We start from the raw sequence: 17,250 nt of genomic DNA, 5'->3' as shown, positions 1-17,250 counted from the left end.
TTCATGTGACTTTATTACACAGACTTTTAACTCTTCTGTTCTTCTATTGTGTTATAAAACAGGAAGATGACTACATGAACTACTCCTGCGTTAAAGTAGATGACACATAGGTGACTCCTGCTGCATTAATCTGTCCATTAATGGAGTTTTGTGAAAGGAGGACAATTTGTATTTAGTTCTGTTTTGCACATGTTCTCATTCACATCTGGCCTAAGTGTTTATTCTCATCTTACACAAGAGACACTCCAGATGACTGTGACTTCAGCCTCTCTCTCTCTCTTACACACACACAGTGTGTGTGTTTTCCCACTCCTGTATGAGACACCGGTGGGAACGCTGCCAGTTTCATTCCTCCTCCAGGGCCAAAACTCTGGAATGTGTTGGAGCAGCGCTATTGAGATTTCTCTAATCACTTTTATTGTTTGGCTGTGATGATCCTGATCCACCAGGCTCTCAGGGTTTCTTTTTTATACCACCTACTCTCTATATAGATGGATTTGCCAGTGGGATTTGTTGCTATGAATAATGCGGGGCTTTGTTTGGCGTCAAACAACACAACTCTCCCCAAACAAACCTTTACAAATGATGTTCCTTCAACACTGCAGTCTCTGTTCTGCACACACACACACACACATGTTGTGAGTGTGAGCTGCTGACAGTTGCTACTTACCCACCCGCCAGCTTAAAAACTGCAGAACACCACAGAATGATGATAACGGCTCTCTCAGCTGACACTGAGCCGACTCACCGACTCCACAATCTGTCCAAGAAAAACAATAAAACAAGATAAAAACGTATCACTGTGATCAGGCTGAAATGTGTCCAACATTCATCAACATGTAGTTGTAACATTTCTGTTGATGTACAAGTACATTGTAATGGCCATCATTTCTCCTTCTTTTTCAAAAGCAATGTCACATAATGTCACGCAGTTACCGTAATGTGTGTCTGTGTGGCAGGAAATATGTCACTGAGAAGATGTGATGTTTTAGAGAGAATTTGCTTGCAATTATATTTAAAGCTGTAGTGCATAAGTTAAATACAAATATAGCTGCAACTAACGATTATTTTAGTCATCGATTAATCCATTAATTAATCCATAAAATGAATTCTTTGTTATGTGGAGCAAAGAAATGAAGAAAATATTCACATTTAAGAAGCTGAAACAATCAGAAATGTTTTCTCAATAATGAAAAAAAGCTTCTAACCAATGAATAGATTATCAAAATAGTTGACGATTTATTTAGTAATCGATTCATCGATTAATTGTTCAGCTCTAAATATAAACAAATGTCCATAACCCGAGTGAGCGTGATGGCTGAAACCAGGTTGGAGTATGACTAAAAAATGTTGTGTGAGAGTGAATTTTATTGCCCAAAAATCTGGCTGTTTGATGGAATAAAAGCTTCTTGTCACCACACTCTTACCTATAACCCTTTTTCAAGGGTTCTTGGTAACACTAATGGTTCCAGTAAGAACCATTTTGATCCAGAGAACCCTTTAAAACCCCTTTCCTGAATAAAGGGTTTTAAAAGGGCTCTTGGTGGAACCCTCCAAAAGGGTTCCAGGTGGAGCCTTTACAAATAGGTTCTACCTGGAGGCAAAAAGGGTTCTCCTATGAGGACAAGCCAAAGAACCTCATATGGTTCTACTGAGCACTTTTATTTCTAAGGGTGCACTGACCCTCTGTGCTGCAGGTGTATACACACAAACTCTCACCAAGTCAGGTCTGATAGTATTGCCTGATAGAGCGTGCTTTTTTAATGGTAGTTTCTCAGTGCAGCTTTAAAGTAACATCTTGTCTCACAAGTGTCCTCGCTGCCCAATTCAAATCGTTTCTCTCTTGGTACAAAGTTTGTTGTCATCCATGTCGACATTAAAGAGACTGTCGTTCTCTCTCTCATTCTCTCTCTCTCTCTCTTTGCTTCAGTCATCTTGGGTCTCTGCGTGGGATCGTTCCAGCGAGGCCTCGCTCGTGCGTCCAGCGCGCGCTCGAAGGCAGCTGCACTTCAGGAACGAGTGGGCAGGGTGGAACGGCTGGTCCGTCTGCTCCCGCAGTTGTGGGGGCGGAGCCTCGGTGCGGACACGCACCTGCCTCACCAGGTAATTCCATCAACAGTGTATCCAACCAGGGTAACATAGCTCAGTATTTCATTAATTAATTAATAATTAATTTTCAGTGCATCAGTGATTTCATCATCTTTACTCCATATCCTAGTATTTGATACATACCGTGCTCAAATGCACTCTAAAGACATTTTATGTCAATTTGTTTTAGCTAAGAATGTTTTTACAAGTATACTATATTATTAAGTATGTTTCTAATGTGATCAAAATAAAAGAAGCTAATATAAATGCATTTAAAATGTTTCCACATGTTTACTTTATGCATCAATGTATGTTCATTTACACTGTGCACATGGTAACATAGTGGGTGTGCTGCAAGCACAACTGACTTCAATATTATTTATTAAAATTAATAAGAATCAAATAAACTTAACGTTGTTTCAATGTGTACTAAAAAAAATGTGTTTCATTTGACACGAGTAAAATATTTTAATTTAACCAGCCCTTACAGCAGCTCCCACATTCAAATCTAAATCTCTGTTCCAGGAACCCAGTGGGTGGACCGTGCTCAGGAGATCCCAGGCAATACAAGATCTGCAACACCAAGGTCTATTCGGCATGATGTTTCACACTGTATTGAAAAAGTGACTTTCAATGCAAACATTGCAGAACAATGGCTGGAGGTTGCTCCACAAGTTGGTCATGGAGGTGTATTAGGTGTTGGTGTAGCAGCTGAGGGTTTGCATGGACTGGGTGTGATCTGGAATTTCACTGACACATAATAAGTCTGTGTCTTCTCTTTGCTGTGCTTAACTCGTAGTCGTAGTCATGCTGCAGTCAGTCAGACTAATATTATGTCGGAAACGTGCTGTGGGGTCAGACACGTCGTGCTGTGTTTGGACAGCCAGTCAGAGGGATGCAGCATGTTTAAGCACGTACGATGTGTCGACACAAATCCTAGACCCCATTTTTCTGCAGCACTTTGTCATAGAAACATAGAGGCTTTGTGTTGCACACAGTCTGCTTATCACCCGGGATAATTAAGTTCCCAAGAGTTTATCTTTTTTATTTAAGGTTTAAGCTGTTGTTTCAAAATTAAATTGGTGTTAGAATCGGTGTCCAGTTTGAAGTAGCCATGAAGAAGTTTATCTTAATTCAGTACTATATGTGTGTTTGTGTGTGTGCAGGAGTGTCCTGTCGGCTCTGAGGACTTCAGAGAGATGCAGTGCGCTGCCTTCAATGACAGACCATTAGTGGCTGGGAACTCCTTCAGATGGACCACCTTTCATGGAGGTCAGTGAGATAAAAAAGTCTTGTTTGGAGCCACAAGGTTTTCCTCAAGGCATTTTCTGTTAAATTAACTCAAAGGTTACAGTGAATACAGGCGAATGGGACTGCGTGAAAACTAATCATAGCACAGTACAATGACAAATATCCCAAAGAAGGACAAATTCCAGAACTAACCTTACCACTAACCTCAAACCTTTAAACAGGAGTTCAGATTCTTATGGGTGATGTCAAGATCAGTTGTCATAAAAAAAACGTACATTATATACAAATCCACTTTATATATGTGTGTACAAAATAAAACACCAACTGCAGTCATGTGTGAGTCATTGAAGTGAAACTGTCTCCACACCCAGCTTTAACAAACACAGCTCTCTTGGAGTTCACAGATCTGAAAATGCCAGGGTTAGAGATTGTGTGTTTGTTGTGTTTTTTTCCACTTGTTCCTCAGATACTGTGTTGAGTTTCCACTCTGCCATGACTCCCATGTCCACTGTGATCCCTGCTGGGTGTTAAATTCCGACTTGTGCCATGAATCCCCCCCCCCCCCATGAAATCTCTCCCAGTTCCTTTCCTTTCACTGCCTGTCCGTTTCTATTTCTGTTCCTGGGTCACCTCCCTATCTGACTCCCACGTTTGCTCAACTATTTCCCACACAATAATCTTATGAGCTACTGACTGAAGATCCTTCCCTGCCAGGCTCTAACCCCTGTGAACTGAGCTGCCTGGCCTTGGGTCACAACTTCTACTACAACTTTGGACGTGTGCTTGATGGCACAGCCTGCGACAATGAACTGGGAGGGATGTGTGTCAACGGACACTGCCTGGTGAGTGGAAACCGCTATGTAAAGTATTTATTAGAGATGCACTGAAATGAAAATTGTTGGCCGATAACCTGAAACCGAAACACAGAAAGAAATTATTATGCCAATTCTTTAAGACAACAAGGGTGCATGCCACTCGTCTGGTGCAGACAGACAAGCCTTTATTGTGCGCCTCTCCGTCTCCTAACGGGCTCTCCGTATCCAACACCTGGATCATTTCTCTATGCACCACTTTATCCCCACATCCAAGTAATGCTCTTTATGACGAGGATTACTCGCTTTAGTGGTGCAATTAAGGGAATTACATCTCTTTAGTTAACTGCTCAAAGGGGGTGAGAAGAGAGAGAATGTTCTCCGCTAGGAACCACTGGTGTAAAGTGAATGTTGCAGGGAGTACATAATCTGCGCCGTGTGCAGCCAAGTTTGACTTTTGCGCAAAGAGACTTTCCAGCATTTAATAAATGCTATTCAACCGTGTACTCGCTTCATGTTGGAACCCTTTTATTGGTGTTCCAAACTTATCTTGGACAGACTCTAAGTGGGAATAGACAGGTGTGTACTGGCCGCAGTTTTTGGAGCTCTGCGAGACAACACTAACCAGAATTTAGTGCATTGTGACGTCCCAGTGAGCACGGAAGTCAACATGTGTTTTATCTCCTGTACTTAGACCGAGGAGGACTACAAAATCATGAGTGAGTCATTTTTTTCACACTTTGCCGAATGGTAGGGCCTCCAGAGTCCTAAATACAAGTATTAAAATGATTAAAAAGTTGATTTTGCATAACATGGGACCTTTAAAGCTCTGAGCAGCACATAGTCCAGTGTTCTTCTTCCAGGTCCAGGCTGTCCTCTCCTGTCCCCTGCTCTTGTCCTCACACACAGAGGGAAATTAACTTTTGTCCCTCGGGTCCTGTACCACATGCAGAGCAATGTCATACATAACCCACTTACTGTAACACTAAGTAGACACATATGTTTGATGAAGGTACAACTCACAGTCAACACAGCTAACAAAGGATAAATGTGTGTCTGTGTTTACATTATGTCTACGTGCATGTGTGGGTGTGTGTCCGTAGAAACGTGTGGCGTGTGATAATGTAAATAAGTGGATTTATGGGCTGTGGACTTTGGCTGGCCGAGGTCAGAGCTGCACTGGCCCTGAAACAGGAAGCAGATGCAGACTGCAGCTGCTGTGAAGGCCTGCAGGTCACAAATTGAGATCAGACCTGAAAACATATGGCTGGCTTGTGTGTATTTGTGTGTGTGTGTGTGTGCATATGTGTGTGCGTCTTTGACAGCTAATTTTGCAGTGCTTGTTTCCCTTGTTGCCAAATGGTTGAACTGCGCAGCAATTATTATGTAATTATCCATCCAATTCTGACTATCAATATAAGTGTGAGAAAATAGCAGAGATGCAAATCAAAGGTAGGGATGGAATCCAAGTTGTTTCTGTCCAATAGAAAAAAAATATATCAAAGATCATTTTGGTTTTCACACAGTTAGCACTGATGTAAAATAGAAAGAAGGAACTGTAACCCTGCATCTGGCATCTCTCTGTGGCCGAACTTTGTGCTTTCATGTAGATCAACAGTCTAATATGCCCACAGTGCCAATGCGCTGAACTACTTAAGATGAATGAAGAGTCATAAACACAAGGACTGAAGAAATTAAGATGTAAAAAATCTTGCTGGGATTATCAACATTACTAGGGATGGGAAATCCCAAGTAATGTTGGTCAGTATCTGTATCGGTCCGAAAATGGTCAAAATCACTGGATCGGATATCGCACAGCTCAAAATGTTAAATCCGATACAATCCAAAAAATCCTATATATCGCATATTTCACGATGCAAAGACTAAAAATGTAAATAAAACTCAGCAAAAGCTGGAACCTTTAAGGAACAGGAACCTTTAAGATTGTGTCCAACTATAGGGATTTCAGACGGACACGGTTCTGGTTCTGGCGAACCAGCCTGCATTCACACCAATTTCAATTTAGTGGGAGGAACCAAATTGGGAGGATGTTAACACGGTAACACTGCAAAATGGCAAAATAATGGCAGATCACCGTTCGCAGGGAAGAACCAGCTATTACTTGGTTCCCTCAAGAACCAACTTTTATGGTTTCATGGTGGTTTTTTCGGTCTGAATGTGGTGGCCGGTTCAAATTGGGTTCAGGAACCCAACAAACAACTCCTAAGCAGACCTGTTTACACCTGCATCTTCATCTGTGTCTCTGGTGACCATTTGTGTCTCACTTCCCTGCTCGGCATGCAACTTAAAACATACCCCATTTCTGTTCTCAGTGACCACGTTTATTTGTTTTAAAATGTGCATGGCGTCCATCATTGTTGGATTCAGCAGCACCAGATCTATATTTACACTAAAAATTCACGCTTGATTTTCTTGCATTCTTGTGTCTTATGATGTTTTGCACAACCCATGTAACTTCCTCATTGGGGGCCATGTCCACCTTGTCAACCAGGATTAATTTCTTGTTGTGCACACACAAGATTCTGTAAACACAATAAACCATCCAGCTGATCCATGGTGCTCTTTACTTTGGGATTTTTACATTTACAGAGACAACCCTGCAACGCCAAAGTCTTTGTGAGGCCCTAGCTACAAGTGGAGAAAAGCGGGCTCTCTTGACCACGGCAGAAAGACATACAGCAAAGATAAATCTGAGGGAAAGGTTAATAGTTTCCAGGAGTGTCGTCAGAAATCGTGTGAAGTGAAAATGCTGCTTCTCAAGCCAAGTCTCAGTTCTTCAGCAGACATTAAACGAGGTGGACTCTTGTTACTTAAACAGTCGTGTGTTTGTCCCACAGAAGCCAGGCTGTGACTCTATCTTGGGTTCCAAGCAGCAGGAGGACGCCTGCATGGTGTGCGGAGGACAAAACACCACCTGTCTGCACCACAAGAGCGTGTACCAGAACAATGGTCTGGAAACCGGTATGATACACACATACACACACACACACACCTAGGCATGGAAAATCTTTATATCCACATGGAATCAATTGATGCATGGTTAGAGCAACATGATCTGGGATAACACCAGCGCCCAAGTGTTCTCAATCAATCATTAAGCATTAGTCAAGTACTTATTGTTCTCTGATGAAGTGAACATTAACCATGGCAGCATTTTTGCAAAATCAATTGGCTGCATTCCAAGAAGAAAACCAGCTAATGTACGCTCTAAAATGACAGTCATTACCATTTCAGGAAGGAGGAGGAAGAACACATAGTTTCTTTGGCTAAAATCAAGCCCCAAATGTACCTACAACTCAGAGGTAAACAGGTGTAGGGAGATGTTAGAGAATTTTGATTATCAGGTGAGATGACCCATGATAGAATCTATGGAGTCGGTGATGAGTTGTTTGAAAGATTTCATCATCGCAGATTCTGGCGAGCAGCGTGCCAGGTCTGACACATTGTCCAGTTAGTAAGACTTGAGATAGTGTATCCGGTCCAGATGCCTGGCGCCTTGGTATCTAGGGAGGAAACCTTGAAAGGCGTCTAGTTTGTGTCTTATCGTACGTTATGGCTGTTAATACGTGTACACCAGGTCTGGTTATAAAGTTAGCTGAAGATTTAGAGAATTTTTCGCTCACAAAACCTGTGTGGTGGTAGATACAGTACTGTGCAACTGTAGCCTGCAGAGTTCTCTCAAACAAAGCTCGTCGTTTTTCTTCTGATTAACACCAACATGCCTAGAAGAAAGAAAACAGAATACTGGATGTCCTCCATTATGGCTCTGTTTTTATTTTTTTATTTTTTTTTACTGTTTGTGGAATTTACTGGCAAGCCACACTGTGCTGCGCTGGTATGACGTTGTTTACATAGCTGATACAAATTACGTAAATAGCTATGTAAGTTATGTATCTGGCCCGCAAACCCCTTGGTGGAAACACAAGTCAGATCAAGGTGTACACCAGGCAGTCTTTACATTTAGTCTGAATGAAATAACTGGTTAACGGCCACACACAGACTTGGTGATTAAAGCAGGAAGAGGATTAAAGAAATACAATGAAAAGTGTTCAAGAAATAAATTACACACCCAGCTTTAAAGGAGACATATTATGCAAAATCAACGTTTTAATCATTTTAATACTTATATTTGGGACTCTGGAGGCCCTATGAGTCGGCAAAGTGTGAAAAAAAAGATGACTCACTTATGTTTTTGTGGTCTTCCTCAGTCTAAGTACAGGAGATAAAACGTGATGCTTTGTCCCTAAAAAACGTGAGTATGCAGGCGAGGGCAATAGTATCTGGAAGAGCGGAAGTCTGCAAAGTGTTCTATTCTTGTCTGCACAGTGCAGCACAGAGTTCTACACAGTCTCTCACCTCAGAGGAGGTGATTATATGACAGCAATGTGACAGTTCGAGTTGACAAATGATGGCTTTTCCAAATGCTAACTGCTGTTAGCTGCCGGGCCTCAGTGCAGTTTCCTGTGTCTCATTTGCATTTAAAGAGACAGGCACTCAAAACAGAGCGTTCTGAACAGGGCTGTTTTGGCAGAGTGACTGAACTGCTGTGGTGCTTCATCCTTAAGGAATTTAGACCAAAGCATGTAACAGACATGTTCATTCGGACACCAGGGAACTATGTTCAATTGGAGAAATAGGGTATGTCTACTTTAAGTCACTAAAGGGAAAGAAAATGTATAAAAATCCTTTAAAGATTGGCTAAAATAATTAGTGTTGTACCCTCCTGAAAGTCACACACACGCAGAGACAGCAGTCAACACCTCTGAGACTTGGCTCAGTATATTACAGTGGTTTCCTCACATAGCTGTGAGTGGAGGCAGAGCAGAACTGACACATTTAGCAAGACAAAAAGAGGCTGAGAGTGATTGTTTTGTTTGGGCGTATCAGTAGCCTTGGGAGGTTTTCTCCCCATCTGCAGCTGTGTTTCCCCATGGAGGCAAACACCGTGCATGGTGGCTGCACACAGCGACTACTCACAAGGTCAAATACCAGTGTCCTCAAGCTCATAGCTGCCTGTGTGTAACTCTGACATCGTCAGATATCATCTCTGGGGACACACAGAAGAGCAGTTTCAATTTCCAAAAAACTTCATTTGCACTCTGCCTGTAGAGCAATTGTCAGCAAACACAAAACAGTCAACTGGGTTCTGCTAAGTGGAAACAGAAGAGCAGGAGAACTCGGAACAGCTGTCTGAACAACAGCAGGAGAAACTTAGAGCAGCAAAGACACACCGAACAGTTGGAGAACGTAGAAAAGCAAGGACACAAAAAAAATGGACCCATCTCTATTTTTGCTTTGATTCACAAGTGAAATATCACCAGGAAATGGATCCTTGTGGTTTAAGCTCATTCATAAATTGTCTCTTGTTGTGCTCATAAAGTGATCTTGTAAACCATCAATCATAGTCATCGCTGACATCACTAATTCAGATTTTATAATCGAAACAGACAATCGAAAATGCTGGAACATCATTGCGATACAAGCTATAACCCTGCCACTGTTCTTTTGACAAACATCATTATCTGATCGTTAACTGGATTTTATTACCTATAGGTTAGGAATTGCTGAAAATTGACAGATAATGATTTATTGTGCTGTTCAAAGATTAACCCTGAATATAAAGTACATGGTACAAAGGCTTGCAGGATCGATCTGGTGACTGAACTGTACAATCCACTGGACTGTGAAGAACATGTAGCACTGACTCACTTGTTGTTGAAATGTATGAAACAGTCAGAGGAGGGAGTTTTCTGTTTCACTGTGTCGCAGTGTCACATCAGAGAGTTAAAAGTGATGTTTTGTTTTTTTAATTCTGGAACTTTAACATGACTTCTGGTCGTGTTTAACAACTGTAGGTTGAGTTGAGTATTCAGCTATCAGTAGTTCACATCACACATTTCATTCTGTAGCAGGGCATGTTTGGCAGGGTGACTGAACTGCTGTGGTGCTTCATCCTTATGGTATTTTGACCAAATGTTCATTAGGACACCAGGGAACTAGGTTAACTTGTAGAAATAGGGTATAATATGTCCCCTTTAAGGGTTCTGAGAAGTGTACAAATATTGTTCGGTCATTTTTGAATTCATGCACACAAAGGACTTTGGCCACATGTCCTCAAACCACCTGTGGAAGTTGATATTGTGATCATATCTAAAGACTTGCTTATTAGGGCTGAACAATAGAGTTCACAATTAAGTTCTCATTTTTGCATTAGAGTGAAGTTGCTCATATCTTGGCATAGCCATCATGAAGTATGGCGTTCTCGTTATCGTTTTAAATCTACAAGACAGTAAATATAGAATTGATTCAGATAAAGTAGATATTTTACCCAAATCATTCAGCCATAGTACTCGCACTGGCACTGTTCATTTGAGATCAGAGCACTGAGGACGGATGTTAATACTAGGTTTTCAGTCATGTCCCTGGCTTAAAAAAAAAAAAGCCCAGACTCTTTATTTCAATAAAATCAAACCAAACCCTGGAACGGAACGTCTCTCTGTGTGTGTGTGTTATCCAGGAGGACCTTTTGGATACAATGAAGTAACCATGATACCAGCTGGAGCCACTCACATCAGAGTCACCGATAACAGCAGGAACTATCTGGGTAAGATTCAGCCAGTGTCTCTCCCACACACAAACATCCCTCTTTCTATAGTTGAAAGGGCACTTCCATAGCACTTTACCTACTTTTAAGACTTATCCCTCAAAAAGCCATTAGTGTCAAGTATTTTCCTCTCTGTGACTCTTCAACACCGCAAGACCTAGTAATTCACCCTGTAACCCTTAACTCTCTCACAAATTGAACTAAATACTGAGTCATCTCTACATTACGTATAAAAATGATTACACCCCTAAAATCAACAGGGCTTTATTGAGCCCTTGTGGTGCTTTTGGGGGCCCCTTCTTTAGGGACCTGAGTCCTCGATGTCCTGCTGCTGCAGCTTACTCTCCCTGGAGACAGAAGGGACTCAGCTGGTCTCAATATAATAATCAAGGGCATCTATTCTCATCCATGTTTACATGACTAAAATAAACAGGCACCAAAGTGGTGCATGCTGTGGTCTTGAAAGAGGCAGCTGGGGGCAAGGCAGGTGAAGGTATTTGATTGCGTCATGTGTCATGGAAAATGCCTCTCCCTGCTCAGAGAGGAAACAGCTGGTGTAAAGAGCCACCTGACGTACAGTACATGCATTTACCTCAGCTTTATGCACTGATGTAGAGAGATAATGATCATCAAAAACAGTTGACTCTCTATTAAACTAAATAACATCAAACATTTCCTCCCTCCCTCACCCAGCACTCCAGAATGGTCGCTCCCAGTTTGTGATCAATGGTAACTGGAAAATAAGCATTCCAGGCGAGTACAGTGTCGCTGGGACCAAGCTGCTCTACCGGCGTTCAGCAGACACGTGGGAGAGCTTTGAGGTGCCGGGACCCACCCAGGAAGACCTCCACCTAATGGTAAAGGAAATTAGCAAGCCTGTGCCAGAGTCTTTTCACCCTGGAAATTTTATTTATAAAGCCCACAATTTACAAAACACAGTTTGTCTCACGGTGCTTCTAAGGGTTGGTAACATCCTCTGTCCTTAGACCCTCGGCCAGGGTAAGGAAAAACTACCAGGGGAAAAAAACAAAAAAACATTGTAAGAGGGAAAAGGAAAGAGGTAGAAACTAGGGATGCAAATCTTTGGGTGGCTCACAATTCGATTCGATTCCGATTCTTAGGGTCACGATTCGATTCAAAATCGATTCTCAATTCAACCGATTCAAAAATTGATACAATGCATAGTGTGTTAAGGCAAATTATGGCATCAAAACAATACCGTTTGTATAAGATAATGTGATAATGTGATCACACAAAGGCAAACTTAAGACAAACGTTAACATTTATTCATTAAAAACAAATAAAAACTTACTTACTGTACAAAAAATAACTTGCATAAATAAAAGCTTAGGCTAGCTGCCTTTTTCTCCCAGAAGTTACAAAAATAAACTGTACACAAATAACACAAACTGATGTTTTGTGTGGTTTTTCAAAATAGAAACTAAAAAATATAAAAAATTATATATATATATATATATATATATATTTATTATTTTTTTAAATCGATTTTTGAAGTTTATGAATCAATTCATAATGTTGGTTATTTGTAGCACTGCTCTTTTCGTTTAATAAACAGACTGCTCCAGTTCGACTGTAGGCGCGCTAATCGACGCTAAAAGGAGCTAACGGAGCTAATGGATAAACTGGTAAACGGTGCCTGGACTCAGGTGTCGCGTCACGTAAACGTGACGTCACGCGCGTCTTTTTCCGGTCAGTCGTCATGGAAATGCATCATGCAAATGATGCATTTCCATAACAAATTGCTTATGGTGCGTGTGTGGTGGGATATAAATCATTGTGTAGAAGAGAGACCGGTGTCATTTTTAAAGGTTTAATGGTTAATAAACAATTTGAGTCACAAGATGAATCAAAAAAAAAAAAAACAATTGTTAGATTCAGTCAAGGTAAGGTAAACTCTTCCAGTCCAGTGGAGAGGTTTGCTCAAACTATTCTCCTTGAGGTGATCTGTTCGATGACTGGTTCTCTCTCTTTGTGTAGGTACTGGCAACAGACAAAAACCAAGGCGTTGAGTATGAGTACTGGCTGCCACCAGACCAGTACGCCCTCTACCATGGGAGGAGGAGTCCACTGCGTCAGAATCACCACACTGCCAGCTACTTACCCTGGGATCACCCTACCTCTGCAACTGCCACCACCACCACCACCACCACCCGTCCTCCTCCTCCAGTCACCATCAAACCCTTCTGGTGTAAGAGCCAACTTCCAGTTTCATTTAATCACCCTGAAGTACAGCGTAATGATAGTGAAGTGAAAAAAGTCTCCCGAGAGTCAGTGTTCAGTTGTCACTTTAACTTTACACGGTTAACTTTTTACACTGACGTGTTCTTTCGCTTGTTGTGAAAATACAGGATTAGTAGCGATTATTGTAATGTCACTGTGTTCACAGAGCTCACAGGCTTCGTTAAGATTCCCAGGCTGAAGTGACTCATATCAGATTCCTTTGGTTGATCGGATTTTATCTATGTTACTTCAGTATGTGGTGGTGCGACATATCGGTCATATCAGAATCCATGCTGCGTTTTGCCAATATGCAAGCGCTTATTGTTATCTTTAATACAGAGTGGTCTCACAAATATCAACCTTTCTGTTGTCGATGCATGTAAAAAGATATTTGTGGATATGCTTTCTGTTTGAGAGGGCTGTCATAATTAGATGTAAGACAGTTAAGAATGTGACTGGTAATCACATTAACTGTCTCATGATCAACTCGCACTATTGCGCATCGCCTCAGCACAGCCATTTTGGTTTTCCATCAGTGATAGTACCTGGTACTTTTTTAGTATCTGCTCTGGCGAGGTTCTGTTGGTTAGCGTGCCGTCACAGGAAGAGTCATGAGCAAGATGTCCAGCACAATAATCAAAGCAAACAATTCTGAAGTGTAGATCGGTTAAAAACACTTTACAGTCCTGAAAATGTGGGGTTAATCTCAACAATTAGCAAGGAAATGTCTTAAATCTGATCATTTAACAGAGGAGTCTGTATAGCAACAGCACTGCTGAAAGCCTGCGATCACGACCATTGACCCTCATCACAATGTCTGCCAGTCTATTTCAGTTCAGTGAGCGTGTCAGACGGAGTCTGTGCCCCGTCATGCAGGAAGTACTGAACTTGTCTTTAACTGATTCTAATGATACATTAAAACATAACTGCTTTACAAGTCACTAGTTTGTGTGGTCACGGGAGTTTCATGCAACCGGGCAGTGGTGACTCCCACGCCCACGTTGAGGCACTATATTGTAATGGAAAACCAACCAAACCGTGTAGAGCCGTGCTGTGCCGTGCTGAGGCGAGGCGAGCTGGGACCATGTAGTGGTAACACGGCTTGTCAATCAGACAGTTTGTTCACACCCTCTCAGTCCTAAATGACTCTTCTGTCAGACTCAATAAGTCAAAACACCTGTGTGGTGGATGATGGGTTAAAATAACAAACAAATGCTTCTGGTCACGTTTGATTTAAAGGAGTTTATCTGAACATTGACCTGCTTTGCTCGCTGCTGCTGCAGAGGAATACAGCTGCTCTGTGTCTCGTACGACAAGTCTGGTGTACACATGTGGTGGATCTCTCACCTCTGTAAAAAACTGACATCCACATGGAAATCTGCATGCAGCCTGATGACTTCGTCCTTCCATCAGAATCCACGCTGTTCTTTTGATAATCTGAGCAGCCTCTCTGGACACATTAATGTTGCCAGGAATACATACAGATTTCCAGTTATGTGTGAATGTGTGAAAGGATGAAAGATATCTACGATGGAATCCTTGCAGTTTGCTATTGCATGTGTTTGTGATGCAGACGGTTTTATGCTGACCTCTAAAGGTGGCTGCATATATCCACACTAAGCATTCATTGTTGCATTAATCATATTTGACGTATTAAAAATAATTTAAGTAAAATTTTTGCAGATCCTTCTGAAAACCCAACTTATTGTTGACAAGGCCGTGTGTTTTCTTTCAATTAGTTTTGAAGCCTGTGAAGCCGCCACATCACTCGGGCCACCACACTCGCCGCCAGCCCATCCTGCCCCGTCTGGAGCGGGAGGAGAGCCACAGAAACCTCCTGCCTCAGCCTTCACCTGGAGGTATGTTCACCAGCTCCCCTCCACATTCCCCCCATCATGCTAAAACTCTTTGACCCTTTTTTTCATAATCGGCACGCCAAGATATTGTGGGAAATGAGAAGTTTCAATAACTAAAAAGCTTCCACTCACTCATCTTCTACTACATTATCCTCCACATGAGGGTCGCGGGGGATGCTGGTGTCAATCCCAGCTGACATAGTGTGAAAGGAGGGGTACACATTGGACAGGTCCCCAAATCTGCATGCTTTAGACTGTGGGAGGAAACCAGAGAACCTGGAGAAAACTAAAAGCTTCCAGTTCCCAAATTAACCCTATATACTGTACATGGTGTATCTTGTTGGCTGATGTAGCTCCATATCCAACAATCACCTCAGAAACTCTTGGTATCTAGGGGACTTCTTGGATTCTACAGCAGCAAATGAACAGTACAGTCAGTCTAGTTTATAAGAGGAGGAGGTACTGATATTCTAGGGGTGTAACGGTTCACCAAACCCACATTCGGTTCAACTTTGTTTTTTTTGACTCACGGTTTGGTTTAAACCTCGGTTTTTAAAAAACTTCTGAAAAACCTTTTGGAAAACTGCCGGAAAAAATGTCTGGATTTTATTAAACGATTTTGGCATTGCAATATCAAGAACATGAACATTACTAGAATAAAACTTATCTTTAGACCAAAATAAACACTTCTATTAATCTCTTAACTATCCATGAATACAAAAACATAAACAAGTGCACGAGTGAGTGCAGTGCCAAGTTTGACGTTGTTTGGAGAAGTAATGCAAAAGATATCGGTGAAAGAAAAGCACACGCTGTCTTTCGCTGCTCTACTGCCTCACTCACTCGCACAGCACTGTGAGTGAGACACAGCGCCGTGAAGCTGAGGAAGATGACGAGCACAACCGAGGTTTGGGGAAGTTATTCTGAGGACCGAGTTTCGGGAAGATAGAGTGAGAACCGTTAGAACCCTATGATATTCAGATTGATTTTCCATTTCATTTTAAATTTGTGAGTCATCACAAATTTTCAATCCTGCCATAAATGTCCTCGGTTGACAAAGTGTGAGGCACAGCTAAAGTTCGTCATGACAGTTAAAGAAGCCTGTTCATTTGAAAAGTAGCTGTGGTGATAATAACAATTACTGTTCTTTTCGTGCATGAATAGTATTTGTGAGTGTATTTCACCTCTGATTGTTCTTCAGGACATTGTGGGAAATGTCACCGTGTTAAAGGTCGGAGGGAACGCCAGAAACAGTATTGTAAGAAGGACTTTGGTGAGTCTAAATCTTGTACATGTCCTGTTTCTAAAAAAGTTTGCGACAGAATGCTCATCTCAACGCTAAAATCTCTGTGTCAGTGTTTCGGGCCAAAGTCCTCGGGAAGCTGCACCGGGGCGAGGAGACGCGCTACGATGTCCAGATCATCCACACGTACCGGAACCGCTTCCGTCTGGAGCACCGGGAGTTCTTGTGGGTCCCGAATGTGTGCGACTGTCCTAAACTGGAGGAAGGGAGACAGTACGTACTGATGGTGCGGCGTCATATTAACTATGAGCAAACGCTTAACCGCATCCTGCTGGAGGAGCAGAGCTACGTGGTGCCGTATAGACCCAAAGAGGACGAACTGCTGCGACCGCTTGAAAGACTGTGCAGCAACACTGGGCCTAAACAGCCTGCAGAGCTGAGGGCCTGAGAAGCTCATACTGAAACTTTATTCACTTCACGTGTTTTTTTTCCTCCATTTTCTGGACATTTTTAATACTACGGACTCTGTGGAGCAAGATGTAAGATGAAAGAGAAAGGTGAAGGAAAGAGAAGAGGATGTCAGCGGGATCATGGACAGTCCGATCCAAACTCACCACACTGACTAAATGACTTTATTTAAAAGCCTCACCACATTTTTGTAACCGTATAGAGCACTTTAGGTGGACGCTTGTGTCCACCTTTAAACACATACCAAAGAGAAGAATGTTGACTGAAATTGACTTTTTTTTTGTAATTGCTGATTTTCCACAGCTTTCCAGTCATTTCATTGTTTATATGTTTTTTTGTTTTTGTTATTCTTGTAATCCTTAAAGGAAAAGCTACCCGTAAAAAACAAAGCAGCTACTTTCAGTAAATACCATCAAAACACGTTTTTCTTTTTGTTGAGTGATTTTCCCCCAAAAGTCCGATATTTTCAGCAGCCCAGTCGATATTTGTGTGATATAAAATATCACCATTAAATGTTGGGATTTATCGTCAGTCTCTCAAACGTAGTCAGATTGTTTGTCAAGAGCTGAAAACACAAATACAATACAAATGCAGTGTTTCTTTATTGAGGAAATTTCAGAATAGTATTTAATTTATTTTTAAAAATTGGGAATTATCAGTTGTAGA

The 17,250-nt window shown here is 41.7% G+C and overlaps 1 protein-coding gene across 1 annotated transcript in view; it reads left to right on the top strand.

Moving 5' to 3' along the window:
• Positions 1-16,980, top strand: part of adamtsl5 (ADAMTS like 5) — a 32,208-nt gene extending 15,228 nt beyond the window's left edge. Inside the window, exons 3-13 of the mRNA XM_083900978.1 lie at positions 1,931-2,103; positions 2,614-2,674; positions 3,255-3,360; positions 4,054-4,181; positions 7,010-7,133; positions 10,690-10,776; positions 11,470-11,633; positions 12,775-12,985; positions 14,757-14,876; positions 16,075-16,146; positions 16,230-16,980. Of these exons, the coding sequence (XP_083757104.1) occupies positions 1,931-2,103; positions 2,614-2,674; positions 3,255-3,360; positions 4,054-4,181; positions 7,010-7,133; positions 10,690-10,776; positions 11,470-11,633; positions 12,775-12,985; positions 14,757-14,876; positions 16,075-16,146; positions 16,230-16,564 (1,581 nt within the window). The 3' untranslated portion in view covers positions 16,565-16,980. The remainder of the gene's footprint in view (positions 1-1,930; positions 2,104-2,613; positions 2,675-3,254; positions 3,361-4,053; positions 4,182-7,009; positions 7,134-10,689; positions 10,777-11,469; positions 11,634-12,774; positions 12,986-14,756; positions 14,877-16,074; positions 16,147-16,229) is intronic.
• The last annotated feature ends 270 nt before the right edge of the window (positions 16,981-17,250 follow it).

The sequence above is a fragment of the Microchirus variegatus genome, assembly GCF_963457635.1.
Source record: "Microchirus variegatus genome assembly, chromosome: 14".
In the NCBI taxonomy this organism is placed as follows: Eukaryota; Metazoa; Chordata; class Actinopteri; order Pleuronectiformes; family Soleidae; genus Microchirus; species Microchirus variegatus.
The sequence above is the reverse complement of the archived record's forward strand: the minus strand, read 5'-3'. Positions and strand labels throughout refer to the sequence as shown.